This window comes from Salvelinus alpinus, chromosome 17 (assembly GCF_045679555.1).
Source record: "Salvelinus alpinus chromosome 17, SLU_Salpinus.1, whole genome shotgun sequence".
NCBI lineage: Eukaryota > Metazoa > Chordata > Actinopteri > Salmoniformes > Salmonidae > Salvelinus > Salvelinus alpinus.
The window spans coordinates 29,608,574-29,624,405 of NC_092102.1; the positions used below are offsets into that span (position 1 = coordinate 29,608,574).

The 15,832-nt window shown below is 44.4% G+C and overlaps 1 protein-coding gene across 1 annotated transcript in view; it reads left to right on the plus strand.

Moving 5' to 3' along the window:
- LOC139542704 (semaphorin-3ab-like) overlaps nucleotides 1-12,422 on the plus strand; it is a 30,584-nt gene extending 18,162 nt beyond the window's left edge. Inside the window, exons 9-17 of the mRNA XM_071348471.1 lie at nucleotides 3,989-4,061; nucleotides 4,346-4,490; nucleotides 6,786-7,005; nucleotides 7,098-7,186; nucleotides 7,307-7,348; nucleotides 8,110-8,267; nucleotides 8,581-8,642; nucleotides 10,302-10,444; nucleotides 10,672-12,422. Coding sequence (XP_071204572.1) covers nucleotides 3,989-4,061; nucleotides 4,346-4,490; nucleotides 6,786-7,005; nucleotides 7,098-7,186; nucleotides 7,307-7,348; nucleotides 8,110-8,267; nucleotides 8,581-8,642; nucleotides 10,302-10,444; nucleotides 10,672-11,133 — 1,394 coding nt within the window. The 3' untranslated portion in view covers nucleotides 11,134-12,422. The remainder of the gene's footprint in view (nucleotides 1-3,988; nucleotides 4,062-4,345; nucleotides 4,491-6,785; nucleotides 7,006-7,097; nucleotides 7,187-7,306; nucleotides 7,349-8,109; nucleotides 8,268-8,580; nucleotides 8,643-10,301; nucleotides 10,445-10,671) is intronic.
- The last annotated feature ends 3,410 nt before the right edge of the window (nucleotides 12,423-15,832 follow it).

Consider the following 15,832-nt stretch of genomic DNA (forward strand, 5'->3'; position numbering starts at 1 on the left):
CAATAATACTGTAGAAAAAATAAAATTCTATATACAGTTTGTTCAAATGAGGTAAGATAAGGGAGTTAAGGCAATAAATAGGCCATGGTGGCGAAGTAATTACAATATAGCAATTAGACACTGGAATGGTAGATGTGCAGAAGATGAATGTGCAAGTAGAGATACTGGGGTGTAAAGGAGCAAGATAAATAAATAGATACAGTATGGGGATGAGGTAGTTGGATGGGCTGTTTACAGATGGGCTACGTACAGGTGCAGTGATCTGTGAGCTGCTCTGACAGCGGGTGCTTAAAGCTAGTGAGGGAGATATGGGTCTCCAGCTTCAGTGATTTTTGCAGTTCGTTCCAGTCATTGGAAGCAGAGAACTGGAAGGAAAGGCGGCCAAAGGAGGAATTGGCTTTGGGGGTGACCAGTGAGATATACCTGCTGGAGCGGGTGCTATGGGTGGGTGCTACTATGGTGACCAGTGAGCTGAGATAAGGCGGGGCGCTACCTAGCAGAGACTTGTAGATGACCTGGAGCCAGTGGGTTTGGCGATGAGTATGAAGCGATGGCCAGCCAACGAGAGCGTACAGGTTGCAGTGGTGGTGATATATGGGGCTTTGGTGACAAAACGGATGGCACTGTGATAGACTGTATCCAATTTGTTGAGTAGAGTGTTGGAGGCTATTTTATAGATGACATCGCCGAAGTCGAGTATCGGTAGGATGGTCAGTTTTACGAGGGAATGTTTGGCAGCATGAGTGAAGGATGCTTTGTTTGCGAAATAGGAAGCCGATTCTAGATTTAATTCTGGATTGGAGATGCTTAATGTGAGTCTGGAAGGAGAGTTTACAGTCTAGCCAGACACCTAGGTATTTGTAGATGTCCACATATTCTAAGTCAGAACCGTCCAGAGTAGTGATGCTGGACGGGCGGGCGGGCAGGTGCGGGCAGTGATCGGTTGAAGAGCATGCATTTAGTTTTACTTGCATTTAAGAGCAGTTGGAGGCCACGGAAGGAGAGTTGTATGACATTGAATCTCGTCTGGATTTTAATTAACACAGTGTCCAAAGAAGGGCCAGAAGTATACAGAATGGTGTCGTCTGCGTAGAGGTGGATCAGAGAATCACCAGCAGCGAGAGCGACATAATGGATGTATACAGAGAAGAGAGTCAGCCCGAGAATTGAACCCTGTGGCACCCCCATAGAGACTGCAAGAGGTTCCGGACAACAGGCCCTCCGATTTGACACACTGAACTCTATCAGAGAAGTAGTTGGTGAACCAGGCGAGGCAATCATTTGAGAAACCAAGGCTGTTGTCTGCCAATAAGAATGTGGTGATTGACAGAGTCGAAAGCCTTGGCCAGGTTGATGAATACGGCTACACAGTAATGTCTCTTTTCGATGGCGGTTATGATATCGTTTAGGACCTTGAGTGTGGCTGAAGTGCACCCATGACCAGCTCTGAAACCAGATTGCATAGCGGAGAAGGTACGGTGGGATTCGAAATGGTCAGTAATCTATTTGTTGACTTGGCTTTCGAAGACCTTAGAAAGGCAGGGTAGGATAGATATAGGTCTGTTTGGGTCTAGAGTGTCTCCCCCTTGGAAGAGGGGGATGATCGCAGCAGCTTTCCAATCTTTGGGAATCTCAGACGATACGAAAGAGAGGTTGAACAGGCTATTAATAAGGGTTGCAACAATTTCGGCAGATCATTTTAAAAAGAGAGGGTCCAGCTGATTTGTAGGGGTCCAGGTTTTGCAGTTCTTTAAGAACATCAGCTATCTGGATTTGGGTGAAGGAGAAATGGTTGAGGTTTGGGCGAGTTGCTGTGGGGAGTGCAGAGCTGTTGACCGGGGTTGGGGTAGCCAGGTGGAAAGCATGGCCAGCTGTAGAAAAATGCTATTGAAATTCTCAATTATCGCAGATTTATCGGTGGTGACAGTGTTTCCTAGCCTCAGTGCAGTGGGCAGCTGGGAGGAGGTGCTTTTATTCTCCATGGACTTTACAGTGTCCCAGAACATTTTGGAGTTTGTGCTACAGGATGCACATTTCTGTTTGAAAAAGCTAGCCTTTGCTTTCCTAACTGCCTGTGTATATTTGTTCCTAACTTCCCTGAAAAGTTCATATCAATGTCTTGTTTGTGTACATGTTCGTGTGTCATATATTTGGTCAGTGGTTGATCTGTGTCATGGGGATGGGAGGGATGGAGGACAGTGTGGGGCCATAGGAGACAGAGAGGCAGAGAGGCCTAGCTGCACGGCAGGAGAGGCCTGCTGTAGGAGGATTGGTCATGGAGGATCAGCTCGTCTTCAGCTCTCACACTGAAATGGCATATTACTGCCTGGGATTCGTTAGGTTGGCCCACTCAACCGTACCACCATACCAAACAGCATTAGTCACACGCACACAAATAGGAACACACTTGTACACACACACACACACACACACACACACACACACACACACACACACACACACACACACACACACACACACACACACACACACACACACACACACACACACACACACACACACACACACACACACACACACACACACACACACACACACACACACACACACACACACACACACACACACACACACACACACACACACACACACACACACACACACTTGCTCACTCGCATGCTCACACATACATACGCACACATTTCGTATCCGATGATGACTTCCACTACTGCTTGTGGGTTTGCTAACAACTGTATAATCTGATGCGGGATGCACATTATCTGCCATTGAGGCCAGTCTCTTCGCCAGGCTACGTTCAGTCCTTTTTTCCGCGGCCAACTGCACTCCTTGATGGCAGAGGCCACGGCAGGTGGAACGGTCCACATCAACAGTCTGGAGGGAGGCAGAGTTTATCCCACACTTCTTTAGTGATGTCTTCAGTTGGTTCTTCAGCCGCCTTTTCTGCCCACCTGAAGAGCAACGGCCCAGTTGTAGCTGTCCGTGCAGCATCTTTTGTGGCAGGCAATCCTCTGGCATCCGGATAGCATGGCTGAGCCATCTAAGCTAGTGGTGTGTGATGGACTCGTCAGTGCTCCTGCAGTTGGTTCTCTGTAGGATCTCTGAGTGTGGAACACGACTCTGCCTGGTCACTTTCAAAATGCGCACCCCACCTCTGGATTATTTTAGTTTATGAGTGTAGACCCATCTGCACTTCTCAGGGTACGGAGAAAGCAACTTCTTGGGCCGTGGGTGGTCTTCAGGGCATCATAAAAGTGTCATATCTGTCCGCACAAGATTTTATTTCTTGTGCTTTGGAGATCCACCAGTCATTTTGTAGATGTCGTAGAGCACTCTGTGCCTCCCTCCACTGCACTTGCCATTGCTTTTGAGGGCTTCAGAAGTGGGGTTGTTGAGTGTGGCTTTATGTACCTTGTCTGTGCTGTGGAGGGTGGATATGTACCTTGTCTGTGCTGTGGAGGGTGGATATGTACCTTGTCTATGCTGTGGAGGGTGGATATGTACCTTGTCTATGCTGTGGAGGGTGGATATGTATGTGGAGTTTCGTCTAACCAGCTCTGATGTTTCTTGCTGCTGTAGCCAATGGAGTGGGCTACTGATAGAGTGATGTATTTAAGGAGGACCATTTGTCGTCGATCGAACCCTCCTCATTCAAGAGAGTCTCAATGTTCTCTAGGTTTTCTGCTAGAGAGCGACGTAGGTTGTTACCTGCCTCTGTTTCCTGGAGTCGAGCACAGTTTGATCATTTTTTGATGGACTTCTTGAGGTGGATGATCATCTGATCTGTCCAGCACTCCGCTCCTCTCATCGCTCGCGTAATGAGAACACACACAGAGAGAATACTCACAACCCTACCACAAACTCAACCCTGTCATGTCACATATTTAATAATGCAAATTATAATCAGTAATGCATTTATTAAATTATAATTTAATAATGCAGCCCTATAATCAGTTTGACCCAAGTCTCTTACCTAATTCAACATGTATCCCTTCTCTTCTCCTTCCAGAGGACATCTTTATCCTACATGATGGGAAGGACAAGAAGAACCCTCTGATCTACGGACTCTTTACCACATCCAGGTGATTCAGCCTGTTTGTGTGTGTGTGTGTGTGTGTGTGTGTGTGTGTGTGTGTGTGTGTGTGTGTGTGTGTGTGTGTGTGTGTGTGTGTGTGTGTGTGTGTCATAAAAAATCTGCCGTTTCCAGCTACAGTAGTCATTTACAACATTAACGATGTCTACACTGTATTTATGATCAATTTGATGTTATTTTAACGGACAAAAAAATTGCTTTTCTTTCAAAAACAGTTAACAGTTGATTGAAATGTAATAATGACTGACACACTATCTCCTCTCTTCCCCACAGTGACGTTCTGAATGGTTCGGCGGTGTGTGTGTACCACCTGCAGGACGTGGTAAGGGCCTTCAAAGGAAACTTCTACCACAAGGAGGGACCGCAGTACAAGTGGGCCGAGTTCACAGGAAAGGTCCCCTATCCAAGACCTGGCACAGTAAGTTCTCTACTAATGAGCTGTCATTCCCTGTCCATCATTACTCACCATATTCTGATTCGTCAAAATACAGTGGCAAGAAAAAGTACAGTTGAAGTCCTTAGCCAATTATATACACCTTAGCCAAATACATTTAAACTCCGTTTTTCACAATTCCTGACATTTAATCCGAGTAAAAATTCCCTGTCTTAGGTCAGTTAGGATCACCACTTTATTTTAAGAATGTGAAATGTCAGAATAATAGTAGAGAGAATGATTTATTTCAGCTATTATTTATTTCATCACATCCCCAGTGGGTCAGAAGTTTACATACACTCAATAAGTATTTGGTAGCATTGCCTTTAAATTGTTTAACTTGGGTCAAACCTTTCGGGTAGCCTTCCACAAGCTTCCCACAATAAGTTGGGTGAATTTTGGCCCATTCCTCCTGACAGAGCTGGTGTAACTGAGTCAGGTTTGTAGGCCTCCTTGCTCGCACACGCTTTTTCAGTTCTGCCCACACATTTGCTATGGGATTGAGGTCAGGGCTTTGTGATGGCCACTCCAATACCTTGACTTTGTTGTCCTTAAGCCATTTTGCCACAACTTTGAAATTATGCTTGGGGTCATTGTCCATTTGGAAGACCCATTTGCGACCAAGCTTTAACTCCCTGACTGATGTCTTGAGATGTTGCTTCAATATATCCACATCATTTTCTTTCCTCATGATGCCATCTATTTTCTGAAGTGCACCAGTCCCTCCTACAGCAAAGCACCCCCATAACATGATGCTGCCACCCCCGTGCTTCACGGCTGGGATGGTGTTCTTCGGCTTCCAAGCCTCCCCCTTTTTCCTCCAAACATAACAATGGTCGTTATGGCCAAACAATTATATTTTTGTTTCATCAGACCAGAGGACATTTCTCCAAAAAGTACAATCTTTGTCCCCATGTGCAGTTGCAAATCGTAGTCTGGCTTTTTATGGCGGTTTTGGAGCAATGGCTTCTTCCTTCTTGAGTGGCCTTTCAGGTTATGTCGATATAGGACTTGTTTTACAGTGGATATAGATACTTTTGTACCTGTTTCCTCCGGCATATTCACAAGGTCCTTTGCTGTTGTTCTGGGATTGATTTGCACTTTTCGCACCAAAGTACGTTCATCTCTAGGAGACAGAACGCGCCTCCTTCCTGAGCGGTATGACGGCTACATGGTCCCATGGTGTTTATACTTGCATACTATTGTTTGTACAGATGAACGTAGTACCTTCAGGTGTTTGGAAATTGCTCCCAAGGATGAACCAGACTTGTGGAGGTCTACAGTTTGTCTTGGCTGATTTCTTTTGATTTTCCCATGATGTCAAGCAAAGAGGCACTGAGTTTGAAGGTAGGCCTTGAAATACATCCACAGGTACATCTCCAATTGACAAAAATTATGTCAATTAGCCTATCAGAAGCTTCTAAAGCCATGACATAATCTTCTGGAAAAATGAATTCTCAAGTTTATCAAGACATTTTTCAGGAGAATATTAGGCTCTCTGTCCGCCAATTGAAGCTCAACAGAAATTGAGTGATGCAACAGGACAATGACCCAAAACACAGAGGTAAATCAACAACAGATTGGCTTCACAGAAGAAAATATGCCTTCTTGAGTGGCCCAGTCCTGACCTCAACCTGATTGAGATGCTGTGGCATGATCTTAAGAGAGCAGTTCACACCAGACATTCCAAGAGTATTGCTGAACTGAAACAGTTTTGTAAAGAGGAATGGTCCAGAATTCCTCCTGACCATTGTGCAGGTCTGATCTGCAACTACAGAAAATGTTTGGTTGAGGTTATTGCTGCTAAAGGAGGGTCAACCAGTTATTGAATCCAAGGTTTCACTTTTTCCACCCTGCACTGTAAATGTTTACATGGTGTGTTCAATAAAGACATGAAAACGTATAATTGTTTGTGTGTTATTAGTTTAAGCAGACTGTGCTTGTCTATTTGTTGTAACCTCGATGAAAATCAGATCAAATTTTATGACCAATTTATTCAGAAAGCCAGGTATTTCCAAAGGGTTCACATACCTTTTCTTGCCACTGTATACTGAATGTAGCTGAAGACGAGGCTCTCTACCAGTCAAATTAAGGAATACAAGCACTATCTTTGACCCAACTCAAGCTCAACAACAATTCTAGTCCAAAGGCACAACTTTTTACAACTCTTCTCAACCTTAACTTGATCCCAACTTTAACCATGTTTTGCCCAACTCTTTCCATTTCATTGAATGCTTGATGCCAATGCAGCTCTCTCTATCTCTCTCCCTCTCCCTTCAGTGTCCCAGCAGTACATACGGTAGCTACAGCTCCACCCGGGAGTACCCTGATGATGTCATCTTCTTCAGCCGTACCCACCCTCTGCTGCAGGAAGCAGTGCTGCCGCAGGGAGGGCGCCCTCTGTTGGTCAGGGTGGGAGTGCACTACAAATTCAGCCGACTGCTCGTGGACCGAGTAGAGGCAGTGGACGGACAGTATGATGTCCTGTTCATCGGCACAGGTGTGGGGATAGGTTTTGTGTATGTGTGCGTGCGCGTGCGCGTGAGTGTGTGTTTGAGTACAGTACAAGCAGGAGTGTCCTCTGTGTTGCAGACTCAGGCCAGGTGCTGAAGTCTATCCCTCTCCCTAAAGAACACGGTGTCACCCAGGAGGTCACCCTGGAGCAGCTGCAGGTCTTCCAGGTACAAGTTCGTTGTATCCTTACTTTGACAAATCTGTAGTTTTAGATCATTTTTTGACATATCTGTAGTTTCTTCTGTTGTGTGGTTTACCCTAACACCTTTTCCCCTCTCCCACCACAGCACAAGTCACCTGTGACTACCATGACACTGTCCAAGAAAAAGGTAAGAATGACGCATATATACCCTCCCCCCCAAACACACACAAAGCTCCCCATCTTATATCTCCAAGAAGAGCTTAATCACTGGTTGCTATGGTAACCACAGAGCGATGAGGAATCCTACTGGGCACAGACGTCAATCCACCATCTATTCCATGTTAGTTCAAAGTAATTTCATTGAAATGACATGGAAACAACTTTGATTTAACCAGTTTGTGCCCAGTGGGCTGGTGCACATTGAGATGGTGAATCTACATCGACACACGTAAACATGCTCTGTAGCAGTCAGTCTCAGTCGTGTGTGAATTTGGAAAGTATGAATCAGCGAAGGCATAAATCCTGAAATAACTGACGGTTGTGGCATCTGCTCTCTCAGCCATTTTATAATGATGTGTTTTTCTTCTCGGTTTTCTTTTTTCTTTTGTGTGTGTGTGTGTGTGTGTGTTTGTGTGTTTGTGTGTGTGTGTGTGTTTGTGTGTGTGTGTGTGTGTGTGTGTGTGTGTGTGTGTGTGTGTGTGTGTGTGTGTGTGTGTGTGTGTGTGTGTGTGTGTGTGTGTGTGTGTGTGTGTGTGTGTGTGTGTGTGTGTGTGTGTGTGTGTGTGTGTGTGTGTGTGTGTGTGTGTGTGTGTGTGTGTGTCTGTGTGTGTGTGTGTGTGTGTGTGTGTGTGTGTGTGTGTGTGTGTGTGTGTGTGTGTGTGTGTGTGTGTGTGTGTGTGTGTTTGTGTGTGTGTGTGTGTGTGTGTGTGTGTGTGTGTGTGACTACAGCAGTGGCTGTTTGTGGGTTCTGCGGAGGGTGTGGCACAGTTGGCTCTGTTCCAGTGTGAGCTGTACGGCCAGGCCTGCACTGAATGCTGTCTGGCCAGAGATCCCTACTGCACCTGGGACGGACACGCCTGCAGCCCCTTCATGCCCATTGCACGCAGGTGGACATGCTCAGCTCACACTCAACCCAGACTTATAATCCAACACTTACACTGAATATCTAGCTAGCACTTCACACAGTTACAGTATAGAACTACAGTAGAAACTCAACATGAATAAGCATGCTTTTAAAATAGAGAGGAAAATAAAGTTGTAAGTTTAAGTCTATGACATGCCAGCTCACTCTCATATACCCAGTACCCACTCATCCAATACATGTCTATGTAGCTATAGGCCTGCCCTACTCACAAATGCTCACATTTAGTGCATACTCTTATCTAACATTATGTATTTTTTGGTTTCCTCTCACCGAAGGAGGAACGCTCGTCAGGTTGGTGATGAGGAAGACCCTCTGACACAGTGTGTCAGACAGGGAGGTGAGCAGAGACTGTCAGAAGCCGCACCCCCACAGACATACAGTACCAGTCAAAATGTTTGGACACACCTACTCATTCAAGGGTTTTTCTTTATTTTGACTATTTCCTACATTGTAGAATAATAGTGAAGACATCAAAACGATGAAATAACACATATGGAATCATGTAGTAACCAAAAAAAGTGTTAAATAAATCAACATATATTTAATATTTGAGATTCTTCAAAGTAGCCACCCTTTGCCTTTATGACAGGCATTCTCTCAACCAGCTTCAAGAGGAATGCTTTATCAACAGTCTTGAAGGAGTTCCTACATATGCTGAGCACAGCGGTCCAACTCATCCCAAATCATCTCAATTGGTTTGAGGTTGGGTGATTGTGAAGGCCAGGTCATCTGATGCAGCACTCCATCACTCTCCTTCTTGGTCAAATAGCCCTTACACAGCCTGTAAAGTGTGTTTGTCCTGTTGAAAACCGAATGATAGTCCCACTAAGTGCAAACCAGATGGGATGGTGTATCATTGCAGAATGCTGTGGTAGCCATGCTGGTTAAGTGTGCCTTGAATTCTAAACAAATCACCGACAGTGTCACCAGCAACGCACCCCCACACCATTACACCTCCTCCTCCATGTTTCACGGTGGGAACCATACATACGGGGATCATCCGTTCACCTACACTCTACTCTGCATCTCACAAAGACACGGCGGTTGGAACCAAAAATCTCAAATTTGGACTCATCAGACTAAAGGACAGATTTCCACCGGTCTCATGTCCATTGCTCATGTTTCTTGGCTCAAGCAAGTCTCTTCTTATTATTGGTGTCGTTTAGTAGTGGTTTCTTTGCAGCTATTCTACCATGAAGGCCTAATTTACACAGTCTCCTCTGAACAGTTGATGTTGAGATGTGTCTGTTACTTGAACTCTGTGAAGCATTTATTTGGGCTGCAATTTCTGAGGCTGGTAACTGTAATGAACTTATCCTCAGATAACCCAGATAACTCTGGGTCTTCCTTTCCTGTGCCGGTCCTCATGAGAGCCAGTTTCATCATAGCACTTGATGGTTTTTGCGACTGCTCTTGAAGAAACTTTCAAAGTTCTTGAAATTTTCCGCATTGACTGACCTTCATGTCTTAAAGTAATGATGGACTATCATTTCTCTTTGCTTATTTGAGCTGTTCTTGCCATAGTATGGACTTGGTCTTTTACCAAATAGGGCTATCTTCTGTATACCACCCCTACCTTGTCACAACATTACTGATTGGCTCTAATGCATTAAGAAGGAAATAAATTCCACAAATTAACTTTTAACAAGGCACACCTGTTAATTGAAATGCATTCCAGGTGACTACCTCATGAAACTAGTTGAGAGAATGCCAAGAGTGTGCAAAGCTGTCATCAAGGCAAAGGGTGGCTACTTTTAAGAGTCTCAAATATAAAATATACTTTGATTTGTTTAACACTTTTTCGGTTACTTCGTGATTCCATATGTGTTATTTCATAGTTTTGATGTCTTCATTATTGTTCTACAATGTAGAAAATAGTACAAATAAAGAAAAACCCTTGAATGAGTAGGTGTTCAAACTTTTGACTGGTAATGTATACTAGCTTGGGTTTCTATATAGAGCAGACCTTGTGACATTTTTCTCTGTCTCTGTTCAGCTGGTCTGCAGGTGAAAGCAGAGCAGAGGATGATGATGGTTGCTGAGGGTAACAGCACCTATCTGGAGTGCATGCCCAAATCCCGACATGCAGCCGTCACCTGGTACATACAGGCAGGAGAGAACAGCCCTGAGCTGCATCAGGTACATACTGACACACACACACACACACACACACACACACACACACACACACACACACACACACACACACACACACACACACACACACACACACACACACACACACACACACACACACACACACACACACACACACACACACACACACACACACACACACACACACACACAAATAAAAACACACACACACGCTGGCCTACACACTCACACTCCTCTCTGTGTTGCAGTTGCAGTCAGGAGAGCAGCTGGTGGTGATTGAGAGAGGTGTTCTGATCCGTCAGGCCGAGACGGGTCACTCTGGCGTGTACCACTGTCAACTGGAGGAGCATGGCTTCCGTTGGACTGCCGTCACCATCCGTCTGAGTGTGTGGAGCCCCTCCCGTGCCCTCTCCTGGTCCTCTAACAACCCCAACCCAAGCCCAGATGCCTCCCAGCCCTGGTACCAGGACGTCATGGCCCTCATCCATCCCAGCAGCCTGGAGAAGCACTGTCAGAGGCTGGGTTTCCGACAACGCCGGAACCGCAACCGCGACCGCGACCAGGATCAGACCAAGGAAGACACCAACCGCAAGACAGGGGACGGCCCCAGGGGCGAGAGGCACAAACATGGAGGCCGAGGTGGAGGTGGAGGAGGAGGCGGGAGGAAGAGCAGGAGCAAACCCCAACAGAGGTCTCCACGAAGTGCTTAGATGCTCTAATGCCTACAACATGCTTTCTTCTGACTTACACCTTCAAACACTGTCTCACTCTCTCAAAGACACACACACACACATTTACAAAAACACATATTCATGTAGATTGGGGACATAGTAGGTTCAGTGTGGGCTGGACTCAGAAATGTGAATGTGGTTGCGTAGCGTGTTGTATGAAGGATGCACAACATGTCCAAGAGACTGGTGAGGAATATATTAAGGCATGAAGAGGACCTGGAAGAATGTGGTGTCTCATAAGACACAGTATCTGAACTTGTCTGAGGAACTGACTGGGTCTAATGTACAGAGAAAAAAAATGCCCTGAAGGTGAAGCTAGCTGGGATCTGTCCTAACGAAAGACAGAGAGGGAGTCAAAAGGACTCAAGCACGTGAGAGAGACTTATGTGTCTCTGAGGCACAACATTTGTGATTTGTCTTCGATGTTTAATGTAAAAAAAATCTTATTTAACTTTGTGTCGTATTTATTTATGTTTTGAATAAAAAGGTTTGTTTCAGTAGTTGTATAAGGTCAGTATTCAGTAAATGCTCTGTGGTGTTCATCAGGCTTTTAACTCAAGCTTGACTCCACATAACTGGCATCATTGATGCTGGGTGTGTTTGACATTAGTGCATCAGAGGAATTAAAAGGGGGAAATCTGAGTCAAACTAGCAAGACTGCCAAAATGACATGCAGCAGAGCTAAAGCACTTTTAATGCTGTAGAAAAATAAACTTTACTTTTATGTTCTGGAGCAGCTGCATAAAAGCAGAGAGAGACGGAGACATTTTTAATGTTGTCAGACTTCTTTACTGAGCAAGGTCCTCGCATGTGTGTGTGTGTGTGTGTGTGTGTGTGTGTGTGTGTGTGTGTGTGTGTGTGTGTGTGTGTGTGTGTGTGTGTGTGTGTGTGTGTGTGTGTGTGTGTGTGTGTGTGTGTGTGTGTGTGTGTGTGTGTGTGTGTGTGTGTGTGTGTGTGGGTGGGTGGGTGGGTGGGTGTGTGTGTGTGTGTGTGTGTACTTTATTCACTACCATAAAGTATGATGGAAAGTATTTTATAATTAAACATGTAATGTTGATGCTTTCCTCAAAGACCTTGTTCAGATCCTTCCCTGATTCATTATGCGCTCAAGTATTTAATTGTGTAGCGTATATTTATATCTCTGTGCCAATATTTATTTCATGTGATTTTCCAAATTGACTTTAAAATTAAATCAAATGTTTTCAATTGATCTCTCCCAAGTTAAGGAGACACCCAATGTAAATATTAAATTCTGCCAGTATGTTTTCCTACTTTTCCTTTTTGTGCTATAGGAAACCTGTCAATCAACAATAGGAGACATACACGCACACATACAGTGCATTCGGAAAGTATTCAGACACCTTGACTTTTCCCACATTTTGTTATGATACAGCCTTACTCAAAAATGGATAAACAACTTTTTACAGATCATCAATCTACACACAATACCACATAATGACAAAGCAAAAACAGGTTTTTAGATTTCTTTGCTAATTTATTACAAATAAAAAACAGAAATACCTTATTTACATAAGAAATCAGACCCTTTGCTATGAGACTCGAAATTAAGCTCAGGTGCATCCTGTTTCCATTGATCATCCTTGAGATGTTTCTACAACTTGATTGGAGTCCACCTGTGGTACATTCAATTGATTGGACATGATTTAGAAAGGCACACACCTGTCTAGATAAAGTCCCACAGGTGACAGTGCATCTTAGAGCAAAAACCAAGCCATGAGGTCAAAGGAATGTCCGTAGAGCTCCGAGACAGGATTGTGTCAAGGCACAGATCTGGGGAAGGGTACCAAAAAATGTCTGCAGCATTGAAGGTCCCCAAGAACACAGTGGCCTCCATCATTCTTAAATGGAAGAAGTTTGGAACCACCAAGACTCTTCCTAGAAGGAGGTGACCAAAACCCGATGGTCATTCTGACAGAGCTCCAGAGTTCCTCTGTGGAGATGGGAGAACCTTCCAGAAGGACAACCATCTCTGCAGCACTCCACCAATCAGGCCTTTATGGTAGAGTGGCCAGACGGAAGCCCACTTGGAGTTTGCCAAAAGGCACCTAAAGAACTCTCAAACCATGAGAAACAAGATTCTCTGGTCTGATGAAACCAAGATTTAACTCTTTGGCCTGAATGAGAAGTGTCACGTCTGGAGGTAACCTGGCGCCATCCCTATGGTGAAGCATGGTAGCGGCAGCATCATGCTCTGGAGATGTTTTTCAGCAGCATGGACTGGGAGACTAGTCAGGATCGAGGGAAAGATGAACGGAGGAAGGTACAGAGAGATCCTTGATGAAAACATGCTCCAGAGCGCTCAGGACCTCAAACTAGGGCAAAGGTTTACCTTCCAAAAGGACAATGACCCTAAGCACACAGCCAAGACAACGCAGGAGTGGCTTCGGGACAAGTCTCTGAATGTCCTTGAGTGGGACAGCCAGAGCCTGGACTTGAACCGAATCGAACATCTCTGGAGAGACCTGAAAATAGCTGTGCAGCAACGCTCCCCATCCAACCTGACAGAGGTTGAGAATCTGCAGAGAAGCATGGGAGAATCCCCCCAAATACAAGTGTGCCAAACTTGTAGCGTCATACCCAAGAAGACTCAAGGCTGAAATCGCTGCCAAAGGTGCTTCAACAAAGTACTGAGTAAAGGGGCTGAATACTTAAGTACTGAATACAAAAGTTTGGACACACTTACTCATTCAAGGATTTTTTTTTTTTTTTACTATTTCTGTCATTGTACAATAATACTATTAAATTACACATATGGAATCATGTAGTAACCAAAAAAGTGTTCAACAAATCAAAATATATTTTATATTTGAGATTTTTCAAAGTAGCCACTCTTTGCCTTGATGACAGCTTTGCACACACTTGGCATTCTCTTAACCAGTTTCACCTGGAATGCTTTCCCAACAGTCTTGAAAGAGTTCCCACATATGCTGATCACTTGTGCGCTGCTTTTCCTTCACTCTACGGTCCAACTCATCCCAAACCATCTCAATTGGGTTGAGGTTGGGTGATTGTACAGGCCAGGTCATCTGATGCAGCAGTCCATCACTCTCCTTCTTGGTCAAATAACCCTTACACAGTCTGGAGGTGTGTTGGGTTATTGTCCTGTTGAAAAACAAATGATAGTCCCGCTAAGCGCAAACCTGATGTGAGGGCGTATCGCTGCAGAATGATGTGGTAGTCATGCTGGTTAAGTGTGCCTTGAATTCTAAATAAATCACTGACAGTTTTACCAGCAAAGCAGCACCACACCATCACACCTCCTACTCCATGCTTCACGGTGGGAACCACACATGTGGAAATCATCCGTTCACCTACTCTGCGTCTCACAAAGACACCATGGGTGGAACCAAAACTCTAAAATTTGGACTCAGACTAAAGGACAGATTTCCACCCGTCTCATGTCCATTTCTCATGTTTCTTGGCCCAAGCAAGTCTCTTCTTCTTATTGGTGTCCTTTAGTAGAGGTTTCTTTGCAGAAATTTGACCATGAAGGCCCGATTCACGCCGTCTCCTCTGAACAGTTGATGTTGAGATGTGTCTGTTACTTGAGCTCCGTGAAGCATTTATTTGGGCTGCAATTTCTGAGGCTGGTAACTCTAATGAACTTATCCTCTGCAGCAGAGGTAGGTAACTGGGTCTTCCTTTACTGTGGCTGTCCTCAGGAGAGCCAGTTTTGTTTTAGCGCTTGATGGTTTTTGCAACTGCACTTGAAGAAACTTTCAAAGTTCTTGAAATGTTTCGCATTGACTGACCTCTATGTCTTAAAGTAACAATAGACTGTTGTTTCTCTTTACTCATTTCAGCTGTTCTTGCCATAATATGGACTTGGTCTTTTACCAAATAGGGCTATCTTCTGTATACCACCCTTACCTTGTCAGAACACAACTGGTTGGCTCAAACGCATTAAGAAGAAAATAAATTCCACAAATTAACTTTTAACAAGGCACACCTGTTAATTGAAATGCATTCCAGGTGACTACCTTGTGAAGCTGGTTGAGAGAATGCCAAGAGTGTGCAAAGCTGTCATCAAGGCAAAGGGTGGCTACTTTGAAGAATCTCAAATATACAATTTATTTTGAGTTGTTTAACACTTTTTTGGTTACTACATGACTCCGTGTGTGTTATTTCATAGTTTGATGTCTTCACAACTACAAACTACACAGTAGTTGTGTCCAAGCTTTAGACTGGTACTGTATGTAAAAAATATAAATAAAACGTTTTTTGCTTTGTCTTTATGGGGTATTGTGTGTAGATTAATTAGGGGGGGAAATTATTTAATCCATTTTAGAATAAGGCTGTAACGTAACAAAATGTGGAAAAAGTGAAGGGGTCTGATTACTTCCGAATGCACTGTACACGCACATAGCGTGCAGACACAGGATAAATCTGAAAGATTTATATCATCCAACTTTATTACTCCACATACACATTATCCATCATCGACTACTCACATTCCAATATTGTTCAATGCAAAATAATGCATTTGACATTATCCTGCTGTACAACCGCAAACATACAAAACATTAAGAACACCTTCCTCATATTGCTCTCGGAACAGCCTCAATTTGTTGGGGCATGGACTCTACAAGGTGTATAAAGTGTTCCACAGTGCTTCCCACGGTTGTGTCAAGTTGGCTGGATGTCCTTTAGGTGGTGG